Consider the following 21,314-nt stretch of genomic DNA (forward strand, 5'->3'; position numbering starts at 1 on the left):
GGCAGCCGAAGGCACCGATGTGTCCCTGATGCCCATCAAGCAAACGGTGCCAAGATGCCCAGGGTGGGGGTACAGCCCCGGGAGGGGCTTCTGGCTGCACGTGCCAGAGCCAGCACCCTCAGGAGCAGGCCCTGAAGGAGAGCAGGTCCCCAGCCCTGCTGCAGACCACCAAGCAGGGGGACACGCTGCAGCCCCCACACCCCAGGCCAGGGCTGAGTGCCAGGGGAAGCTTCTGGGGGGGCTCTGCTCCCACAGCCGCCCCGTCAGCCCCTCAGGCAGCCCTCGGAGCTCAGCCGGGAGCAGCGCCAGGACGGCACCGAGCAGGGCAGGACTCGCAGAGGGGAAGGACAGACAGGGCTGGGTTGGGAAGGGGCGGGGGGTCTGCACACCCCCAGGCGTGAGGTAGCTGGGGCCAGAGCTCACACCAGGGAACCCCCCCAATCAGGTCCAGCCCCTCCAGACACCCCCCACTCACCCAAGCAGCTCCTTACCAAACCCACACGGGCAGGCGCTGCCATCCCCACACTGGGGGCCCTCCACACTGCGGGGACAGATGGGGACAGCCTCCCCAGGGGACAGCACACCCCCACAAGCTCTGCACCACCCCTGGGGCCAGCCGGGGCTTTATAAGCCGGGTGGGGGGTGTCCCCACCCACAGGAAACACAGCTGAGACCCTCCCACCTCATCACACATGTGATGGGACCACCTGGGCACAGGACTGGAGGGGCCGGTTGCCGCTGGTGCCCGGTGTGCGCGCCATGCCATGCCCACGCACCATGTCCCCACGCATCACCCCCCTGTGCCAGGACACCCCAACGTGCCCCCCGCGCCTGCTCCGTCCTTGGCCCTGCTGCTGGCTCCACCGACGGTGACTCACCGCAGCCGGGCACGGCGTGACTCACGCGGCCAGAAAAAAGCCCTGGTGTCCACGGTGGGTGGCACGTGGTACCCCACGGGGATGGCACCAAGCCAAGGGGACGGGCACCCCGGCAGCACTCGGGGGGGACCATCCACACCCCCTCTGCCCGGACACACGGCAGCACCAAAGCTCCTCCGGCCGGCGCAGAAAAATGACCTGGTGGCACCAACACCGCGGCAGCAGCAGCGTTTAATTTAGGATCTTGGGCTGGAGCATCCCGGGAGCGGGGCCGGGCGCTGCCCGGGCACGGGGGTTATTGCTTGGGCGAGCCGAGCGCGCGGCAGCCGGGCAGGGCACGTGCGTGTGGGGCTGCACACGCGTGTGTTAGTGCACAGATACAGGCGTGTGTGGCTCTGGAGTGTGCGTGCGGAGCTGCACCCGCGCGTGCACGGGCGTCTGCCCTGGTGTTCGCACGGGGATTTGCACACCCACGCTGCCATGCACGCCCCCCCCCGCCATGCACACCACGTCTGCACACGCCGACTGGCAGACATGGGGGTTTAGGAGCCGCCGTGTGGGTGCCCCGTCTGTGGGCAGTGCCACCCTGGGGGCCACCCCTGTGTCCCCTGTCCCCTGCCAGCCAAGCATGTGCCTCGGGCCGGACCCCGAGCGATGGGGACACTGGGGACAGGCCCTGGGCACGGCTGGGGGGGTCAAGTACCGCCCGGACGGGGCTTCCTGAGGTGCGGTGATCCAGGGGAGGTGGAGAGGCCGGGATGGGGACGGGGACACCGGTGGGGGCTGGATGCTGCCCCTCAGATCTCGGTCAGCGCCTCAGCGGGGACCAGCCCCCGCTTCCTCCCGCTGGTCACCCGGACAAGGCCCTGGGTCCTGCCCACACCGACGCAGATCTGGGACGGGCAGACAGACAGATGGATGGGCAGTTGGGCACAGCCCTGGCATCGCCCCGACGACGACGGACCCAACTCGGTGCACCCCAGAGCAGCAAGTGCTGGCACCGGCGGGGACCCCCCTACCTGGTTCTCCCTGAGGCTCATGCGCCCCTGCTCCTTGTCGCCCTGCACGGCCCGGCAGCTCCTCCAGACGCTCTCGCCGGGACGGACGCGCTGCACGAAGTTGGCCGGGAAGAAGCCCAGCCGGTCGCCCACCTTCCCCTGCGACGTGGCCGAGCGGCGGCTGAGACCCCCCGCACTCGCTGCACCAGTGGCCACCCTGGCATGCAGCAGGGCTGCGAACCAGCACTGGCCCCCGGGCTCCCGGCCACTCTGGCGTGGTCCCCCCGAGACCCCCCGGCCCCACAGCCCCCCCTGACCTTCCACCAGTCCTCGTTGGAGTCATCCACCAGCGTGACCCTGTCCCCGGGCCTGGGGGGAGAGAGGCGTGGGGCAACGTGGGGATGTCGTCCCTCTGCTGCCCCCGTGGGTCCGGCCCCCCCCACCCCGCCGACCCCCTCCCCACTCACTGCAGCGCCAGGTCCTGGTGCTCCTGGGGCACGAACTTGTAGAGAGCCACGTAGGAGAACATGGGCGCCCCGTCCCGCCGCGCCGGCCGCCGGGCAGCCTGCGGACACAGCCAGCCCTGCCCCACGGCCCCCCACCCTCTGCCAGTGTCCCATCCCTCTGCCCCACAGCCCCATCCCTCTGCCCCACGGCCCCATCCCTCTGCCCCACAGCCCCCTTCCAACACCCCATCCCTCTGCCCCACAGCCCCCTTCCAACACCCCATCCCTCTGCCCCACAGCCCCATCCCTCTGCCCCACGGCTCCGGTGCATCACCCGAGCCCCCCCCGTCCCACCCTTCCTCCCCATCCTGCCCCCCCCCAGACCCCCACCTGCTGCCCGGGGCTCTTCTCCACACTGTCCCTCTCTGCTGGGGTGACAGCTGCTGAGACAGACGGACAGGGGGACAGAGTCAGCCCTGACCCCCCCAGTTGGGCCCCCACCCTGGCCCCCACCCCAACGCCACCCCCTTACCGCTGCCGCTCGGGCTCCCTGCGCTGCTCGGGGCGTCCCCGCTCTCCTCCCCGGCTGCCGCCTTCTCACCCTAGAGCACAGGGAGGGCTCGGGGGGGTCCCACACCCCCACAGTGCCCCCCACCCCTCCCCAGTTCTGGGGGGTACCTGGATGCCGGGGGGCAGCTCCGTGGGGCCGGCACCGTGTGCCAGGGAGGTGCCGAACCGCAGCGCCTCGTACACCGGGTCCACCCTCGCGCTGGGGTCTGCGGGGGGGACGGGGGGTGTCAGGGCCCCCCCAGCCTGCACCCCGGGGAGAGGGTGCACCCCATGCCGGGTGCAGGCTGGCTCCGTGGTGCAGCCAGGGCAGGGGGCTCACCTGGGGGGGGCGAGCCCTGCGCGGAGCCCCCCTGCTCCGGCAGCAGCAGGGGCGAGCTGAAATTGCGGCGGAAAGAGATGGCCTGGGGAAAAAAAACAGGGGGTTTGGGGAAAAGGGGCACCCAGCACGGGGTGGGGGGCAGAGCTGGGGTGCTGGGGAGGTGCTGGGACTGAGTGTGCCCCCGGGGCCGGGGACCCCCGTGGGCATGGGGGGTGTGTGCTTGCACACGCGCCGACATCTCTCTGCCCACACACGCCCGTGGGCACGCATCCCGCTGCACACGCGTGTGCGCAGCCACGCGCCCCGGTGCCTGCAGCCCCCCCCCAGGGGACAGGGCTGTGGCAGGGGGTTGGGGGGGGCTGGCAGGGCTGTGTCCCCCCCCGCAGCACGTACCGTCTTGCCGGGGCACTGCTGGTGTGAGATCCCCTCGGAGCACCAGAGGTGCACGCCGGCCTTGCACGCCTTGCACCGCAGGCCCTGCCGCGAGTTGCCTGCAGGCAGCGAGGGGGGGTCACGGCCAGGGGCAGGGGCTGCCCCCCCCACCCCCCCTCACCCCCCCACCCTCCCCCAGGCACCCACCCGCGATGAGCTGCCGGCACAGCTCGCAGGGGCAATGCTTCTTGAAGACGTACTGCTGGAAGCCGTGTGTCCGCGGGGGGGACGGGGGGGTCCCGGGGCCCTGCACCCCCCCGCCCGGCCGCGGGAAGAGGCTCTCCACGCTCTTGCTCCGCAGCAGCGTCCGGAGGGACAGCGACCGCTTCAGCCGCTGCATCTGCCGGAGGGACCCCCCCAGGGGGGGCAATGAACCCCGAAGGGGCCAGGGGGACCCCGCAAAGGGTGGCAGGGACCCCCCGCTTAGGGATGGCAGGGACCCCGGGAGGTGCCGGGGGGACCCCGCAAAGAGTGGCAGGGACCGCCCCCCTTAGGGATGGCAGGGACCCCGAAGGGCCGAGGGGACCCCGCAAAGGGTGGCAGGGACCCCCCTCTCAGGGATGGCAGGGACCCCGGGAGGGGCCCCCCCGCTGCACCAGCCCAGTCCGGCCGGGGACCCCGGTCAGCGGCGCCGGGGTGGGGGGCAGCGGGGGGGCCGGGGCAGCTCCGGGGCTGAAGCCCCCCAGCGACACCCCAAAGCGGCTGAAAGCGCCCGGGACAGGGTGCACGGTCACCCCCCCGGTGCACGCACCCCCCCCCCGCCGGTGCCCACTCACACCCCCCCGTGCACAGAACCCCCCGGTGCCCACTCCCCCCCCGTACCTTGCTGCCGTGCCCGGCCCCGGGGCCGGCGGGGGGCGGCTCGGGGGGGCCCGCCGGTTCGCTCTCCCCGAGCGGCTCCGTCATGCGCCCGCCACGCCCCCCCCCGCTGTCGCGACAGCGCCGCGACCCGGTCACGACAGCGCCGCGCTCGAGCTGCCGCCGGCCCCTCCCCACCGGGGGGGGATGGAGAGATATGCTAATCGTTGGCTGCCCATTGGCTGCCGGCCCCCCTAGGGCGGGGCTTGCCCCCCCATCATGAGGCGTCGCATACGGGGGGGGCACTGGAGGAACCCCCCCATTGGCAGCCCGGGGCGGGCAGCACCCATGGACCCCCCCATTGACACTTGGGGGGCAGCACCCATTTCTCCCCCCCGATATCCCGGGCGGGGTCTGCGCTCATGTCCCCCCCCATTGCCCCCGCGGGGGGGCAGCACCCATAGACCCCCCCGTTTGCACCCTTGGGGGGGGAGCACCCATGGACCCTCCCCCTTTGACACTCCACTCACCCCCCCAACACCCAAGGAGTGGGGGGCAGCACCAATATCCCCCCCCCTTAACACCCCATACCCCTCCATCGACACCCGGGGGAGGGGGGACAGTGCCCTACATGAGCAAACCCCCCTTTTTCTGCCCAAAATGAGCCAAATCTGAGCGAATTAAAATGCAGCGGGGACCGCGGGGGCTGGCACAGGGCGGCCTTGGCTTCTCGCCCTGGACAGGGAGGACTGGAATGGCTGGGGGGGGGACAAGGGGGGGGTAGATGTCCTTGGCTGGGCTGGGACAAGGGGACAGGGCATGGCTGGAGGGGGGGACACACGGGGCTGTTCCCGGGGGGGGCTCCAGCCGGCTGGGAACCGGCCGGAGCGCCGCCGGGAACAGCCCCATGTGTCGTCCCCCCCCACTTTGTATTAACAACAAACACGGGGGGGGCACCCCCCACCCCACTATTTACTGTCAACTCCCTCCCCAAACTGGACCAAACTGGGCCAACTCCGCTTTCGCCATCCCTCCCTGCGCCTATAAAAGTGTGGGGGGGACACTAAGCTGTCCCTCCCTGCTGTCACCCTGTGTCTGTGTGCGCGTGTCCCCCCCCCCTCGCCGTTGGACACCCCCACCATGCTCTTCTGGCATGGTCAACCTGACCATTACTGGTCCAGTCCTGGGGAGATGTACCCCATCTCCAGCCCTGGGCTGCTCAGGTATGCCCCCCCATCCTAAAACATCTCTTTTGGGGAAACTGAGGCACAGCTGAGTGCCCACTCTCCCGGGGGGTGGGGGGTGTTTCTCGCAGGGACCCCCCCGTGCTGCCCTACCTGAAGCAGGAGGAACCCAACGGCATCTCCACCTCGCAGCCCCCCTGCCCGGCTTTCCAGTACGTGCTCTGCGCCCCCACTTCTCCTGCCGTCCGGCACCACGAGGAGACCCTCACCTACCTCAACCAGGGTGAGCTGGGGGCACCCCGGGGGGGTGGGACGCCCTCTCTGGGCGCTCAGCACCCACTTTTGCCCCCCTCCCCTCCGCAGGGCAGTCGTATGAGATCCGCATGATGGGGAACCCCCGGGTGGACCCCGGCGGGGAGGGACGGAGGATGCTCAAGGTGAGACGGTGGTGGGGACCCCCCCAAAAACCTGGCGTGAAGCCTCGGGGCAAACTCTGGGGCAAAGCTCTGTCCTGAAGTCCCAGTTCAGCCCCAGTTCAGTCCCAGTTCAGTCCCAGTTTAGCCCCAGCTCAGCCCCAGCTCAGCCCAGGTCCAGCCCCAGCTCAGCCCTGGTCCAGCCCCAGCTCAGCCCCAGTTCAGCCCCAATTTAGTCCTGGTCCAGTCCCAGCTTAGTCCTGGTCCAGCCCCAGCTCAGCCTCAGTCCAGCCCCAGCTCAACCCCGGTCCAGCCCCAGCTCAGCCCCAGTTCAGTCCCAGCTTAGTCCTGGTCCAGCCCCAGCTCAGCCCCAGCTCAGCCCTGGTCCAGCCCCAGCTCAGCCCCAGCTCAGCCCCGGTCCAGCCCCAGCTCAGCCCCAGTTCAGTCCCAGCTTAGTCCTGGTCCAGCCCCAGCTCAGCCCCAGCTCAGCCTCAGTCCAGCCCCAGCTCAACCCCGGTCCAGCCCCAGCTCAGCCCCAGCTCAGCCCCAGCTCAGCCCCGTCTCCCCGCGGGGCGAGGGGCCGTGGCCGTGGGCTCAGCCCGCAGCCGTGGCTGGTGGCTCGGGCCTGATCCTGCTGCGCAGAGCGTGGTGCGGGTGGTCTTCCACGACCGGCGGCTGCAGTACTCGGAGCAGCAGCAGCTGGAGGGCTGGCGGTGGAGCCGCCCGGGCGATCGCATCCTCGACATCGGTGAGTGCCGGTGGCGGGCGGGGGGCTGGGGAGGGGCTGGGGGGCTGCGGGGGGCCGTGCTCACCCCCCTCCCGCAGACATCCCCGTCTCCGTCGGCATCCTCGAACCCCAAATCCACCCCACGCTGCTCAACACGGTGGAGTTCCTCTGGGACCCCTCGAGGCGGACGTCCGTCTTCGTGCAGGTGGGAGCCAGGTCTGGCCGGGGGCTGGAGGGGTTGCGGGGGGCTGGGGGGGTGGGGGAGGGCTGGGGGAGCCACGGCGGCCGCCCCCGACCCCTCTGTCCCCGGCCAGGTTCACTGCATCAGCACCGAGTTCACGCTGCGGAAGAACGGGGGGGAGAAAGGCGTCCCCTTCCGCATCCAGATCGACACCTTCGGGGTGGGGGGCAAGGGGGACCCCCCCGAGCACCTCCATTCTGCCAGCTGCCTCGTCAAGGTGTTCAAGGTATTGGGGGGGGCACCAGTGACCCCAGGGCGACCGGTGCCCCCCGTTGCTGGCAAACCCCGCTCTGAGCATGGGGCAGCACCCGCTGCAGCACTCCGGGGGGCTGGATGCACGGGGGGTGGGTGCCATGGTGGGGGGTGGGTGCATGGAGGTCTGAGCACCCCAGGGGTCTGGGCGCCTCAGGGGTCTGGGTCCCCGGGGCTCTGGGATCCCAGGGGTCCGGGGTCCCCGCCGGCCGCCGTGGCGGTGGTCCCGGGGCCGCGCTCACGGCCCCCGGCGCAGCCCAAGGGGGCGGACAGGAAGCAGAAGACGGACCGGGAGAAGGTGGAGAAGCAGCCGGCGCCGGAGCGGGAGAAATTCCAGCCGGCCTACGAGAGCACCGTGCTGGCCGAGGTGGGACCCGGCCCTGGCACCCTTCCCTGTGGGTCAGGGTGCCCCCCGGGACCCTGCACCCCCTGACCCCCTCCCTCCATCCTCAGTGCGCCCCGTGGCCGGACGCGCTGGGTGCACCCAACAGCTCCCCAGGCACCCCGGGGCTGCCATCTCCTCACCCCTTCAAGCTGCTGAGCCCGGAGAGGTAAGTGGAACCCCCCCAGACCCCCACCCCACGCTGGGGTCCCCTGCTCAGCCCCGGCCCCTTTCCCCGCAGGGTGTGTGCGTCGCCCTCCTGCGCTGCCGAGAGCCCCGTGGAGAGTCCTGGAGAGGTGAGGGTGCCATGGGTGCAGCCTCGTGCCCCCCTGTAGCCCCCCATGGCCCCCCACGAGAGGCCGGCTGGGCTGAGAACGTGCCCGCTTGGTTCATGCCCCGGCTGAGGCTCCGCTCCCGCCGCCGGCAGGCGCTGAGCCCCTGCGCATCCCCCCTGGAGACGCAGCAGTGGCTGCACAAGCGCCGCTTCTCCGCCTACGCCCGCATCTTCGCCAGCTTCGCAGGTGAGGCCGCGGGCAGCCTGGAGCTGGGGCGGGGGGCAGAGCCAGCCCCCGCGGCTGTGACCCCCCCTGAGCCCCCCTGTCCGCAGGCGCCGACCTGCTGAAGCTCTCCCGCAGGGACCTGATCCAGATCTGCGGAGCCCCCGACGGCATCCGCCTCTGCAACGCGCTGACGGGCAGGTGGGCTCGGACATCCGCGGGGCACGGCGCTGCCTCCTTCCGGGGACCCCCGGGAGCCTCCGCGGTGACGGTGGTGCCCGGCCGGATCCTGCGCCCCCCGCCAGACCCCTCTCTGCCTCCGCAGGTGCCCACGTCCCCGGCTGACCCTCTACGTGTCGCGGGAGCCCGCCGGCGGGGCCGAGGGTGCGGAGGATGGATGCTCAGGTACGGGGGGCGGCGTGGGGACGGAGGGTCTGCAATCACTGCCCCCTCCCCGTCCTCGTCCCGTCCCGTCCCAGGGCTGTACCAGGAGGTGCACCTGGAGGAGCTGACGGCGGCCGAGCTGACCGGGAAGCTGGCCGAGCTGCTGGGGCTGCCCGTGGGCCAGATCCAGCGGGTCTCCCGGCAGGGACCCTCCGGCATCCACATCCTCGTCAGCGACATGGTAAGGACCAGGGGGGACACCGGGGCGGTGCTGGACCCTGCAGCCATCCCGGCCCCTCAGGGTCCCCAGCCTGCTCCCAGCGAGGCTCAGCCCCCGTGGGTGCCCCTCGCTGCAGCGGGACGGGGGTCCAGGCTCCGGGATGGGACACGCACCCCCAGCCTGGCCCCCCTCACCTCACCCCGCGGCCCCACAGATGATCAGGAACCTCCTGGACGAGACGTGCTTCATGGTGGCTGTCAGCAAAGGTAACGCAGTGGCCACGGGCAGGCAGAGCGGGGCAGGGGACGATGGCCCCGGCTGAGCCGCGTCCCTGGGCAGCGCATGGCCCGGAGGGGTATCGCCTGGTGCTGCGGTAGGACCCGGCCCCGGAGCTGCATCATCCCTGGGAAGGGAGATCTGCCGGTGCTGGAGTGAGCTGTGCGGGGATGGAGAGAGGAGCCCGAGGCTGGCACCGTCCCCAAGAGCCCACCCTGCAAGCGCCGTTCGCCCTCCCTCTGTGCCTGCCGGGCTCGACAGACCCCTCCTGCAGAGGGGCGAGAGGAAGGGGTCCCGGCCCGGCTCGCTGCTCTCCCTTTCTCCCTGTGCTGATGGCGGCTGCATCCCTGCACCCACCGTGTCGCCTTCGCCTCGTCCCTGTTTCGTATTAAAGGACGGAGAGAGCCAGCCCCGAGCACGGCCTCGTCCCTGCGGCGCCCGCTGGGGTTTGGGCGAGGGGTCCCCAGGGGTCCTGCACCCACTGCGGGGTGGGAGCAGCCCCGTGGCCTCGAGGAGCCCCTGGGCCAGGTTGGGGAGCGGGGCCGGGCACGGGGACAGCCCCTCTTCCCCGGGAGCCCCCGGCAGTCCTTGGGTCAGCGCGGAGGGAGCCCGGGCAGAGCAGGTCCTGCCCCACCCCGCAGGGACGGAGCCGGCCGAGGCACAGAGCCCGGGCAGCCCCAGCTGGCAAAACCCAGTAAAGCCTCATTTCTGCATTTATGGCTCGGGGAACGGGTTATTTTTAACACCGAGTCCTTTCCCCAAGCACCATCCGGTGCGGCCGCTGCTGGCACGGAGGGCAGGGCCGGGTGGTGAAGCGAGACGGGGGACGCCTTCGGGAGGAAACGACTCACAGGGCAAAGGACGGGTTTGGGATAAACAAGCCGGCGGCAGGTTTCCCCAGAGAGGAAGGATGGGGAGCGAGAGGAGCCGGAGGACGCGGGCGAGAAGCAGGGAGGGCACTGGGACATCCCCCAGACCGGGTCCGAGATCAGGGTGTTGGCAAACACAGACAGAGGGGACGGCGGAGACAGCCAGGGGCCTGCGGACCCACTGCTGGACCCAGGGTGGGGAGAAGGGAACACCCACGACCCTCCCCAAAACACTCACTGCCGAGGGGAGCCGGAGCTCGGTCCCGAGGCCTTTCCCGACCGTCCCCTCCGCCGCCGGACCCTCACTGCCCCCCTGCAGATCGCGTACAGTGTTCACACAGACGAGGGACAACTTAGCTACATATATATATATATTTACTTTTAGTTAATGGCATTATTATATCCACACAGTGTCAAGGAAAGCACAGATTACAATATCATTAAAATAATATTTTACAGCTCTCTCTATAATATATATATATAATCAAGGGAGCATATGACAAGGTTCCAGCTCGTGTGTCCAGTACATCAGACTGAACAGACATCGTGAGCCCACCCGAGTTTAAAAATACGTTAAAAACACCGAGGCGGCCAGCCCTACCCCCCAGCACGGGGGTCCGTGGGCACAGCAGCCCCCACGCCGACCCACGGGTCCTGCACCAGCTGGGCCAAGCAGCGAGATGGGAAAGGAGCTGGAGGACGAGAACACTGAACACTGGGGTTGCATAGAGGAGGGGGAATAACCCCGTTTTAGCAGACACTGAGATAACGGCTGGGGCCTGTGGCCAGGGGGAGAACCAAGGCGAGCTCCCAGGCACCTTCGGGGTGGAGGAAGGTTTGCGGCTGCAGCACGAAGAGCCCCGGGGAAAGGCAGGGTGCTGGGGGGTGCGGGGTTGCTGGCAGAGGGTGGCATTTCCACGGCCCCCCCCCGCAGCCTGCGTGCCCTCCCGGGGCAGGGCAGGGGCTGGCACAGCCTGGCCGGCCCCGCGGTGCCACCGGCGGGTGAGAGCAGGGGATGGATTTCCTCCTCTCTTAAAAAACCCCAACCTCCAAACCCCGGTGCAAGCGAGGGGCCAGCGGCCGGCCCGGAGCGCACGCACCGCCGGCTGCGGCAGGGGCAGCGCGGCCCGGCTCTGCCGAGCCGCCCGACTCACCGCGACAGCCGGAGCTGCAGGGCAGCGCCGGGGGAGCGGGGGCCAGACGAGGTGTCCCCGGTGACGGGACCCTGTGCCGAGATGTCCCCTCTGAACGGGGGCCCTGGTGACAGCAGCCGCCGGGGCTGCCGAGCAGTCGGCAGCCACCCGGGAGCGGTCCCCGGGGTGCAACCCAAGGGGGGGGCGAGGGGCCGGGCAGGGACGGCACAGGCTGCCCGAGCACGGACCGAAGCTTTGAATGAAAGAGGAAAGTGGCTTCTCCCCCCCCCCTCTTTTTTTTGGCCCCATGCAACTCCCTAAGCTGCAGCACGGGGACCTCGGCAGCTGTGAGTGGAGCTGGGTGCCCCTGCCCGCCTTCAGTGCGGAGAGAACAGAGACCTCGCACAGCTTGCTTGGATGCCAGAAAACAAGGCAAAACAGGAAAAAAAACCCCAAACAAACCAAAAACCCCCCAACCCCCCCAACCACGCAATCCTTCATCAGAAGAGGACAAGGTATTTTAAACCTCATTCTCGGGGCACAACCCCCACCACGGGACACTGTAGCGAAGAACCTTGTCATACTGATCTCCCGTCCACCCTCCCCCCCCCCCCCCAAAAAAAAAACCAACCCAAAAACCATGACACCATGGGCCAGCCATGAACAACACATTCAGAGTAAAATAAAAAAAAAAAGAAATTACAATGATGTTTAGAAAATAGGAATTTGTTAAAGTTTTTGTTTTAAATAACCATTGTGACAGCATGTTACACTTGCCACATTCTCATCCTCATCCGGAACGGTCACAGAATTGGGATAAAAAGTGCTGCTGTGTGTTTCAAAAGACCAGAAAAGCCCAATTTTTGGTTGCATTAGATCTCCTCACACCACCTCCCGGGAGGATCTCAACAGCACTAGTCCAGAAGGTCTCGGGCTATTTCGCTAGAGAGGTCCCTTCGCCTCTCCACCCCTCTGCTCGTGAAGTCCAAGCGCAGGTCGAGGCCAGGGCACTCACGGCCAGGGCACTCACGGGGCTGCGCTACCTGGCTGGGTAAGGTGCCGAAAGGCGGTTACAGCAAAACACTTTTCGAGGTGGTACCACGCGGTCCAGCCTCCGCTCTACGACCGTGGGACACAACTTCCACAGGGGGTTCTGGGGTGCACGCGGGTTCCCAAGGGAGGGCAAGGGAAGGGCCAATGTCCAGAGAACAGTCACGGTCTCAAATCAAGGACCTGATCTGCCTTGTCCAGCCAGTCTAGTGCAGAGGCTGGAAAAGATGCATTTGGCACAAGTAGGGAGCTTGCAAATTGATTTGATTTTCGGTCAGGGCTTGTTCCTCACTGAACCTTTCAGTAGAGCCACCATTTTGCATCACTTACCCCTCAAAACGACAGCACAAAGCCATTCCTCTAAAGGATGGGCCCTGAATCTCAGTGCTTGAAGCCTTCTGCAGCCACCACCTCAAACCCAGGGCCAGCGCCCGACCCAGCACCTAGCACTCCTCCAGCTCAGCTAGTCACCCTCTGCAGAGCAGAAACAGCGTTCCCAAACACAGCCCATGTCCGGTACCCTGCCACGTGCAGGAGGGTTTTTTGCTCTACAAAGGTATTCTTCTAGTAAGACACGGCTTGGAAAATGGTGTTTATTGGTATTTATAAATACAAACATAAGGAAGAGTCCATTTGAAGACGGATAATTGACTTAAAAGGACACTGTCAAGTAGTTTGAGCTACCTTAACGCTGTCACCCTGTTTGGAAAAAAAAAAATGCTTTGGGTTCTGTATTCTTGAGTTTTCCCTTGAAAACTCTGCTCTGTTACAAAGAAATCAGTCAGCCAACTACACCCTGGCTTGCAAATCCATTTTAGCTCTCCCCTGCCACAGTACAAACTAAACCAAGTGTTCTTCCCAGAGTTGTGCAAATACTGTGATCGCCGGGTGCTGCCCCAGGCACACCCGCCCGTTCGGAGTCAGTCTGTTACCATGGGAAGCACCATATCTTCTGCCACCCTGAAAATCGGAGAAAGGAGTTCTGCAAATGAAGTATAGGAACATGCTCGTTGAGGAGAGAGAGAATCCACAGCGCTAAAGAGGATTTGAATAAATATAACTGATTAAAAGCAATCTACAGGAAAGGAATTGACAGTATCCTTTTAAACACAGCATACTGGATTTCCTCCCAGCAGACTGTGCATCTGCAAGACTTTGTTAAGCATATACAGATGGGTTGGGAAAATTTCGGTTGTAGATGAAGGGGACACAGCTTCGGTGGTACTAAGTGACCCCTCTGACTGCCTGAATAGCTATCAGAGGGTTGGGAAGCAACACGCTGTCCTCAAAGCAAACCCACAGTGAAAAAACAAGCCCCTGGGACCCTAAAATAGCCATTCCTCGTGCTGCACCCCGCTCTTCCCCATCGTAAGATTCTTCAGCATAAAGGTGAAGCACCACTTCCTTGGCTGCTAGCAGCTAGGATGATTAACAGACTTGCTCCTCTCCGTCTCAGTCAGCTGGGAACCATCCATAAACACGTGCGCTCCCTTCCATCCCGGGGTGCAGACGGCAGGAAGAGCGCAATTACTTACACGTCAGCTCGTCCTCCACAAACCTGTTAGAGTTTGACCAAGTTCTGCCCCATTAAACCCTTGGCGTCTGCCCATCTGTTCACATGTTTCATACTGGGCATCTGGAACTGCCAGCATCAAGGAACCCGGAGTTCACAGAGCTGGCCCAGGCTGTCTACACTTCTCTGAAGCACCTGGGCTAATCCTGCCTGAAATGCCTCAAACCCAGGTGCTATGAAGACACCCTGACAGCTGGGAAGGACTGGCACATGGCAAACCCCCATTTCATTCAGATGGTTCCTTCTCCGGGGCAAGACACTTACCTGCGGAAGACGCAAAAGTCAGCAAAATCACCCAGCGCTCGCACCTCAGTGTACAACAACGTGACAATAATCAAGGGCGTGTTTTCAGGCCTGCTGTTCCTCCCGCTTCCATTAGCAAGTCATTATTTCTTGATCAGGGCAACAAGCAAAAAGCTTCTACTTTGCTTTTCCTTGGGGGCAGGATGAAGGGTTGGAGGGAAAGGACAGCAGGAGTAGGGAACTTACAGTCACTGGAACAGAGACTGTAACTTTTTCCCTACATCAAGAGTTATATTCTTGTCACTGGGATAAAACCTGAAATGCAAAACAAATTCGGACACCCAATCGCTGATAAAAAAAGGCCAAGAAGCCTACAAGAGCCTAGCCTGTAGCGCAGCTCACTTGCCATTTAAAAATCTTCCAAACAGATCATTACAGGCTCAGGCTTCTAACGGTAAGAAGTACCTTTTTTTAAATTTAAATTATTGATTCATAACTTTTGTTTGGTAAATCTCAAAAGATTACTGAATTAGAAATCTGTAAAAAAAGCAGGATGTAGGGAGGGTGAAAAAACTGAGCCTGACATTACAGATTTCAAGCTATATCACAACAACCTAGGAAGCCTCTGAGCTGGATGCTACAGAACACAGAAGAAACAGATGAACCTTCAATGTGAGCATGCTCAGGGTGGTCAGCAGGGACCGGGAAGCAGAGAAGCACAAGTAAATCATGTCTCACAACAGCTGCTGTTTCACTCCCTCACTGAAAAATGGACACAAAACTTGTTGGGATTTTCAGGCTTGTTTTCTTTTTTTTCTTCTGGACAACGGATGCAGGGTTAAAGCATGTTCCTTTCCTCTCCCCCTCTCCCCATTTCAAAGGATTTCAGTTACTATTCCAACCTCAACAGCAGCAACAGTCATTCTGGGTTCGCAAAAACCTCCCCTCCTTACCGCAATGATTTCATCTGAGCATGCCCAGTAGGAATGGTTCAGAATTATACCAATCCACCTACAGAAAACGCCAACACAGCTCCAGCTCCCGTACTGCAGAGTTCACCAGTTTGCTGGAACAGGTGGGGTGTGTATATGCATGTGTATGGGTGGCTACAGGGGCCTGGCACCACAGCCCTGCTCACTGGCCCTTGCAAATGACACTGGTATCGCTTTCCTTGAAGATACTGGTGTCCGCCGTAATTCTACAAGTGTAATTAAATACTCAGTTTGCAAGGATGACCACTTCCAGTGTCATAGGATGATGCAACATCTGCAGAAGCGTTGTCTGCTGCCCCCGACCGAAGGAGGTGGAGTCACAGGCGCGAAGTAGGCATGGACTTTAATATTGGGTAAATGGGTCTGAAAAGACAAACACAACGTGTGAAGTGACAAGGGTAGCGGCAGCGCAAGAGTCAAAGTTGAAATAGGCCTGGCTTACTTGTCTTCAGACTACAAACTAACACACGCATAAGAACTAGAGTCGAACTCTTCCAGTTCACCAGCGTGATTTCCCCACAGACTGTGGATTAGCAAGTTCTTTCTGTTACCGGAAAACAGAGTTACGGGGAGTAAGAAAAAATTACGCGCTTTCCTCCCCATTAATCCTGTGGTAGCCACGGGGAACAGAACAACATCTAACTGTATGGATCCGTGTTCTCTTTGCAAATAAAAGTTATCATTACTCCTCTTTTACAGATGAAGGAGGAGACTCAGGAGGGAATCACTGGGACACAGAGTGCCTTAGATGACCGGCAGCGGGTGACAGAGCAGCCCTGGCTCTGTCCCACTCACAAGGACAACATCCCCTACAGCAGACTGCCTCTATTACAGGATTAGCTTGAGTTACTTATATGGGAAGTATAAAGTGCACTACAATCTACGCTGAGCGTATAAAGTAGTCAAGAGGAGGTGCCATGCTACACTTTTGCTGTGGCACCAACTCTTGGTCCCGTTTAGAAGAGCACTGTCACGTATGAACGCCTGTAAAATGAGCACTTGCACGCTGGGTCTCCTCTGTTCCTTTCTGCTACTACTCAGCGGCCACAGCAATTATCTCTCTTCCCTACCAGCTAGCGTTCACTCTTCTAAGTACAGGACAGCTTTTAATTTCATAGCTTATGGTTCTCACAATACTTTTAAGAATAAGCACCAGATCATGAGGAATCTGAAACCTCAGCCCTCCCTCCCTCCTCACGGGATAAAGTGTTAAAGTCACAGCCTTAGCAGTGTTTTAATTTTTTTCTTTTACCCTGAGTCTCTTGATCCCTGCCCGCGTGATTTGCTGACAGTCGTACAGTTCTATCCTCTCCAAGCTGTGGCAGCTTTTCAGGTGCTCCAGGGAGGCGTCCGTGATCAAAGGGCAGTTGTCCAGCTCGATCACCTCCAAGCGGTCGTGTGCGCAGGCGCCGTTTCCCAAGTGACGAATCCCGTCGTCCGTGATCAGCTCACAGTGGGACAAACTCTGCATCCAAACAGAGCAAGTTAGCAGCCTCTGCCATCGGCAAGCAGAAGCCAACACCCTGCCGGGGAGCACTGTGGGACAAGGGAGAAGATGGCCCATATTTCCTAAGATTGGACTGGTTTGCCACACTGGTGTTTTGGACGGGTCTGTAGTCTCTCCTTGCGCTGGAGCCACTGCTGAGTTTCAGGCTCCAGGCACGGGGCTCCGCGGGCCTCCAACGACTAACGTGCCTGCAAGGGCAAAACTCACAGCTGAAGTGCAGCAGGAAAGGCAGCTGCTGAAGGATGAGATCCACAGGGCCAGGAGACAAGACGGCACAGAAACAGAATAAATGCCTCTGCTATCGAAGAAACCACCTTTGTAAAATCTGTGGCCTTACACATCATGGAAAGGACCCTGTCACTGGGTCCAGGAACCAGCAGAAATACAATGTCATCTACTTTTTTTTGGGGGGTTGCATCTGAAAAGTTCTCGAGGAGGAAACAGGGCTTGAGCTAGGACATAGCATCAGCCTGTGGCTTTGCTGAGGGACACAGCGTGCAGAAGGAATGGCTGCACAGGAGAACCCACCAACTGCATCCCCCCACCTCCCAGGACAGGTTTTCTCATGACGACAACGGAGCAGTACACACAGCGACGCAGAGGAGACCACCTAAATTCCCAGAAATTTAGACCACGAGGAACATTGCTTTCCAAAGCCAGCAAGCTTTCCAGCTCCATACTAAGATGAGAGGGGCTGCAGTCTCCTCCCCTACAGACGGACTGACAGCCCGCTTTGCAGACATTCTGCTAGGCTTGCTGAGGACAGCCAGAGGCTGGTACCAGGAGAATCCAGTGTCCTATCAGCTGTGGGTGCTTGGCGTAGGATTAATGCTAGCAGTAGGGGAGGGACAATAGGTTCTTCGGGGTCAAGTTTCTAGCTGAATTCTTCCAAGCCTTCGCAACATGTCTATGAAGTCAAAGAGACAAATCCCCACGGGTAGTGCTTAAAATCCCTTTGTTTATAGAAAGAAAATGCTGAAAGTCTCACTTATAATACTCACCAGAACCTGAAGCCGTGGACAGTGTATGGAAAGCTGGATTAGTGTACTGTCTGTTATCTGGAAAAAAAGAAAAAGCCCTTTCATGCTGGGTGCTTTGCACAAGGACTTTTTTCCTCCCTCCGAAAGAAAGACTGCAAACTTTTGCCTAGCTCTCATGAAATAAGCTCACAATTAAGGGAAGCAAGTGAGCAGACCTCTTCAACACCCCAATGACTCCTAAATGTTTGTCTCTGAAAGTACAAGAGGTGTTCAAATCCCCTTGTAAGAGCTTGGATTGCCGAATTGTTCCTCTTTATTCTTCAGGAAGAAAGAGACTCAACACAATGGACTTTCTAATCGAAAAGCATTCAGAAGGGAACTTGCTGGGCTGTCTTTGTTCAATGCAGTCAGCCCAAGGACACAGCCCAATTTTTCTTCTTCCTTTTTTGGGTTAACTTTAAATCACTTCCTGTCTGGACTACTGTAATTTCCTCTTGTGATCTCCTGAATTTCTGCCCTGTAAACATCAGGAAGTACAGAATACTGGGGTCACGCTGTTCTCATGGCAGGAAGCAAAATCCTGTTATCTCCACTGTCTTTATGTGAAACGATTTCAAATCTATCCTTAGGGTTAGAGATTTTTCACGGCATCTTGAGTAAATTCAACTATTTTCCCCTGTAAATGCTACCTTGAAATGGTTATCAGCTTATGGCACATACCCTACAGAACAGTGTGTATATATATGAGAGACCTTCTTAAAACTAAGAGAGGCAGCTGCAGCACAGGGTTGTAAGAGATTCAACATTAACAGACTCATTACATTACATCCCACTGCCTTTGGGGAAGGCTAATGGTAGCATGGGCACCCCAGTTTTTCAAGTTGTGGCCATGTCCTCTATAAAATCATTGGTGTTCAAACAAACCGGCTACGTTTTTTCAAAACAGAGGTAACTTTCAGTATTTCTAGCAATCTATGTAGCACAAACCTCCGCTTGCCTTATGCAGAGATCTTACTACAAAAGCAGTATTTTCTTATCCAAATATATCCAATCTTCTTGCTCAGGATTCTACATCAAGTTCTGATTTTGAGACAATCTACTTTTTCACAATCTTTCCACACTGCTGTGACTGTGCTAAAAAAAATAACAGCCAGAGGTGGCACCTCCTACCTGGACGCACTCTTCCAGGTCCATTTTTTCAAGCTCATGGCAGTTCTAGGAACAAACGAAAGATCGAACACACAAACTAAGTGCAAAGTTCAGACAGCAAATATAAACACAACTACAATAAAACAGTCCTTTCTGAAAAATGAAGGCTTTTCCTCCACGAAACATAGTGACTGAAAGGAAAGCTTGCTGCTTCTTTACAAACACCACCAAATATAGTAAAGGAAATCTAGCAATTTCACTCATTTAAAGGCACCGAGTTTTTTTATTTATAGAAAGTAAAGGAGGTTAAATTCAGGGTCAGTTGTATAGAACACAGATTAATCTAGAAAAAACAAACAGTAAAGTTTGTAACTCTCAAGTATTTAACATTTCATGTAGTTTGGATGCACATCCTCTTAGATGTGTGGGTCAGGACAATGCCAAAGATTACATACAACCTAATTTTTCTAACTTAGCTTCCACTTAAACGTCGAGATCAAAAGCATTACAAAAATCTACATTCAAAAGAAAGGTACTGTTTGTTCATATCTATCACAAAAAGAAAGCCAAGATACTTGATGAAAAAGCAGAAATGAGCACTTACCCTAGCTAGAGTGGTAAAGCCCACATCTGTTAGTTGAGAACACCTTGCAACTTCTAATATTCTGCACAGAAAGAATTTATAATAACCATGGTGGAGTCATTTTGCTTTTCAGAGTGTTTCATTAAAAGCTTCCAGCAACCCAGAAAAGTTTGACCCGGTTTAGGCTGTGCTCTCTGAGAGGATAATTTGCACAGAGCATCCACCCTCTATACCTGAGTGTAGGTCACAGGGAAAGAAAAAAAGAAGTCAGGCTAAAAGGGAACTCCAAGAGTCATCCAGTCCGCACCCCGCTACAAGGCGGGGAGGTCTATCCGACAAATGTTGGACTAAGGTGCTCTTAAAACCCTTCATTGCTGGACACTCCACAACCTCCCCAAGTGCTCTCTCTGGTTTCCACCAAAATACAGATCTCATTGTGAAAAGGGGTGTGACAACCTGGCAGATGGGCATGAAAGAACAAATATTTAATGCCATGATAGAAGAGTCTGAAGTCTTTTAAGAGGCGAACTGCTTGCTTCTGTGACAACAGATAAACTTTCTGGCAGACAGTTACTGCAGCTCTACAGAGGTTTGCTTCACAATGTTAACGTATTTATCTACCTTTATAGAAAAGAAAGCCAACTTGCCTAAAGTGCATTATGCATTTTACCATATGGAACTTAATACTGTAAAGCTGAAGCTGAACGTAAACGCAGAAACCATTTGAAACCAAAATCATGTTTTACCTTCCTCTTTCAAAACTGGTTTCCATACACTTGTATGCTGCACTTTGTACCCAGAATTCTTTAAATGAGCTTATCACAGAAAACAGTTGTGTTTTTTTTTCCCCTGGCAGACATGTATTTTATGCCATTTAAAAAAGGGCACTCAGCTGTTACAGATGTTAGGTAATAAAACTGTCTCTTCTTTCTGCACCTGGCCATTTTCTGAATTATAGCGAAGTCTTCCTGAAGAAACTTGTCCTAATTAAAAAAGAAGTCTTAAAAAATAAAGCAGCAAGCACCTGCAGAGATGTCACTGGAAGCCCACTCTGTCAAGCAGAGTGAAAGTTAGCACAAATTCCATCCGCTACAAAATCATCATGAAAACCCTGTTAACGTCACATGTCAGGAGGAAACAATGTTGTTTAAATGTGTTTTCAGTTCTCAATACAAAAGTAACCTAACCTCAACTGTTTTTCATAAAAGAACAAAAGTAGATACACAATGGTGTAAAAGGAGACTGCTACTGAGCAAGTCTATTGGCAGCGCACACCACCACGGCATGGAGCTCTTTTACCACTGTTTTACTTGCACAAGTTTAAAACCAGAAGTTTGGGTAAAACTACGATCATCCCACAGCAAATGCCTGGAAAAAACTCAGTGATACAAGATGCACTTTCAGAAAGACCTTCAGAGTCTAAAGTGGCTCAAATATTACGTGACCTTGTCACCACGATCCTTTGCTCAACACGCAACGGGTCACTGGAGCTCGGGTAACTGCAGTGAAAACTTACCTAAGCCTTGGGCAGTTCTGTCCCAGGGCGTTCAAGATGGCATCTGTAATGTTAGAGCAGCCTGAAGCACACAAGGATTGTAACTTGTGGCATCCTCTGCATATTGTAATGAGACCATCATCTGTTATTTGCTACGAGAAAAACAATAACAACATCACAAGCCATAACAACGTAGGTGGAGGTGCAAGGCACTGCATATTTTCCTTCTCAGACTTCCAACCAGCCACATGACTGAGGCCAAGTTATGCTTCTTTCAACCCAAAAATGCATTCAACTATTTCACTGGAGCAGCTGAAACAGGATAAGCCACATTGAAGTGACTTGTAAACATTCGGAAAGTGATTCCACATGCAGGGAAATGTTTCTGAGCTTGGGCCACGTGAGCGATGGGGGAAGGCACGGCAGCAGCAGGCCTAGACTCGGTCTCTTGCCTTCCTCTGCAACCCTTGCTCGTAAAGACCTTCTTGGCTGAAACTCAAGACAAGAAAGCACCTAACAGTCAGAGTTACCCACAAAATAAGCCACAGGTTGTTTTCACAGCCTTTTAAAAATACACTTCAGTGGTTTGGGACCACAACCTAACCGTGAGAGACAGGCTTACAGCCCAAATCACGTTAAATTCACCCCACGGCAGAGCAGCTCCATCGACCCGCTGCGTCCCCTGACACACAGGGTCGTCCGGCCCCACGTGCTCTGCTCACA

The 21,314-nt window shown here is 58.9% G+C and overlaps 3 protein-coding genes across 8 annotated transcripts in view; 1 reads left to right on the forward strand and 2 right to left on the reverse strand.

The window, feature by feature from the left end:
• Positions 1–1,091: 1,091 nt before the first annotated feature.
• On the reverse strand, positions 1,092–4,549 carry STAC2 (SH3 and cysteine rich domain 2). The gene is made up of 11 exons (XM_075171873.1): positions 4,466–4,549; positions 3,791–3,983; positions 3,605–3,702; positions 3,212–3,293; positions 3,001–3,098; positions 2,855–2,924; positions 2,713–2,762; positions 2,344–2,441; positions 2,194–2,245; positions 1,898–2,035; positions 1,092–1,771 (listed from the first exon to the last, which is right to left on the reverse strand). Exons 1-11 carry the CDS (start codon positions 4,547–4,549, stop codon positions 1,676–1,678), a joined length of 1,059 nt encoding a protein of 352 aa, XP_075027974.1. The 3' UTR covers positions 1,092–1,675.
• A 1,032-nt stretch (positions 4,550–5,581) lies between these two features.
• LOC142091801 (transcription factor CP2-like protein 1) lies at positions 5,582–9,424 on the forward strand. Its single transcript, XM_075171155.1, has 15 exons — positions 5,582–5,664; positions 5,757–5,908; positions 5,989–6,062; positions 6,561–6,786; positions 6,864–6,970; positions 7,080–7,232; positions 7,515–7,625; positions 7,712–7,809; positions 7,882–7,936; positions 8,068–8,161; positions 8,248–8,338; positions 8,463–8,542; positions 8,617–8,762; positions 8,956–9,007; positions 9,081–9,424. The coding sequence occupies exons 1-15, from the start codon at positions 5,582–5,584 to the stop codon at positions 9,116–9,118; spliced, it is 1,560 nt and encodes a 519-aa protein (XP_075027256.1). The 3' UTR covers positions 9,119–9,424.
• A 3,224-nt stretch (positions 9,425–12,648) lies between these two features.
• The window catches only part of FBXL20 (F-box and leucine rich repeat protein 20), a 43,172-nt gene continuing 34,506 nt past the window's right edge, over positions 12,649–21,314 (reverse strand). For all 6 annotated transcript variants that reach the window (XM_075171557.1, XM_075171553.1, XM_075171554.1 and 3 more), the window contains 6 exons: positions 20,613–20,743; positions 19,118–19,178; positions 18,535–18,579; positions 17,386–17,442; positions 16,130–16,342; positions 12,649–15,240 (listed from right to left, as the gene is read on the reverse strand). In XM_075171557.1, the coding sequence (XP_075027658.1) occupies positions 15,133–15,240; positions 16,130–16,342; positions 17,386–17,442; positions 18,535–18,579; positions 19,118–19,178; positions 20,613–20,743 (615 nt within the window). In that variant the 3' untranslated portion in view covers positions 12,649–15,132. The remainder of the gene's footprint in view (positions 15,241–16,129; positions 16,343–17,385; positions 17,443–18,534; positions 18,580–19,117; positions 19,179–20,612; positions 20,744–21,314) is intronic.

This window comes from Calonectris borealis, chromosome 22, assembly GCF_964195595.1.
Source record: "Calonectris borealis chromosome 22, bCalBor7.hap1.2, whole genome shotgun sequence".
NCBI classification, from domain to species: Eukaryota; Metazoa; Chordata; class Aves; order Procellariiformes; family Procellariidae; genus Calonectris; species Calonectris borealis.

Bases quoted from the DNA above. Each gene is read 5' to 3' on its own strand.
- STAC2 (XM_075171873.1), bottom strand. From the start codon at position 4,549: ATGACGGAGCCGCTCGGGGAGAGCGAACCGGCGGGCCCCCCCGAGCCG. The intron at 2,925-3,000 runs GTACCCCCCAGA...CCTGTGCTCTAG, and splicing joins AGCTGCCCCCCGGCATCCAG to GGTGAGAAGGCGGCAGCCGG. The intron at 2,036-2,193 runs GTCAGGGGGGGC...GCCACGTCGCAG, and splicing joins CCAACGAGGACTGGTGGAAG to GGGAAGGTGGGCGACCGGCT.
- LOC142091801 (XM_075171155.1), top strand. From the start codon at position 5,582: ATGCTCTTCTGGCATGGTCAACCTGACCATTACTGGTCCAGTCCTGGG. The intron at 6,971-7,079 runs GTGGGAGCCAGG...GTCCCCGGCCAG, and splicing joins GGACGTCCGTCTTCGTGCAG to GTTCACTGCATCAGCACCGA. The intron at 7,937-8,067 runs GTGAGGGTGCCA...CGCCGCCGGCAG, and splicing joins CCGTGGAGAGTCCTGGAGAG to GCGCTGAGCCCCTGCGCATC.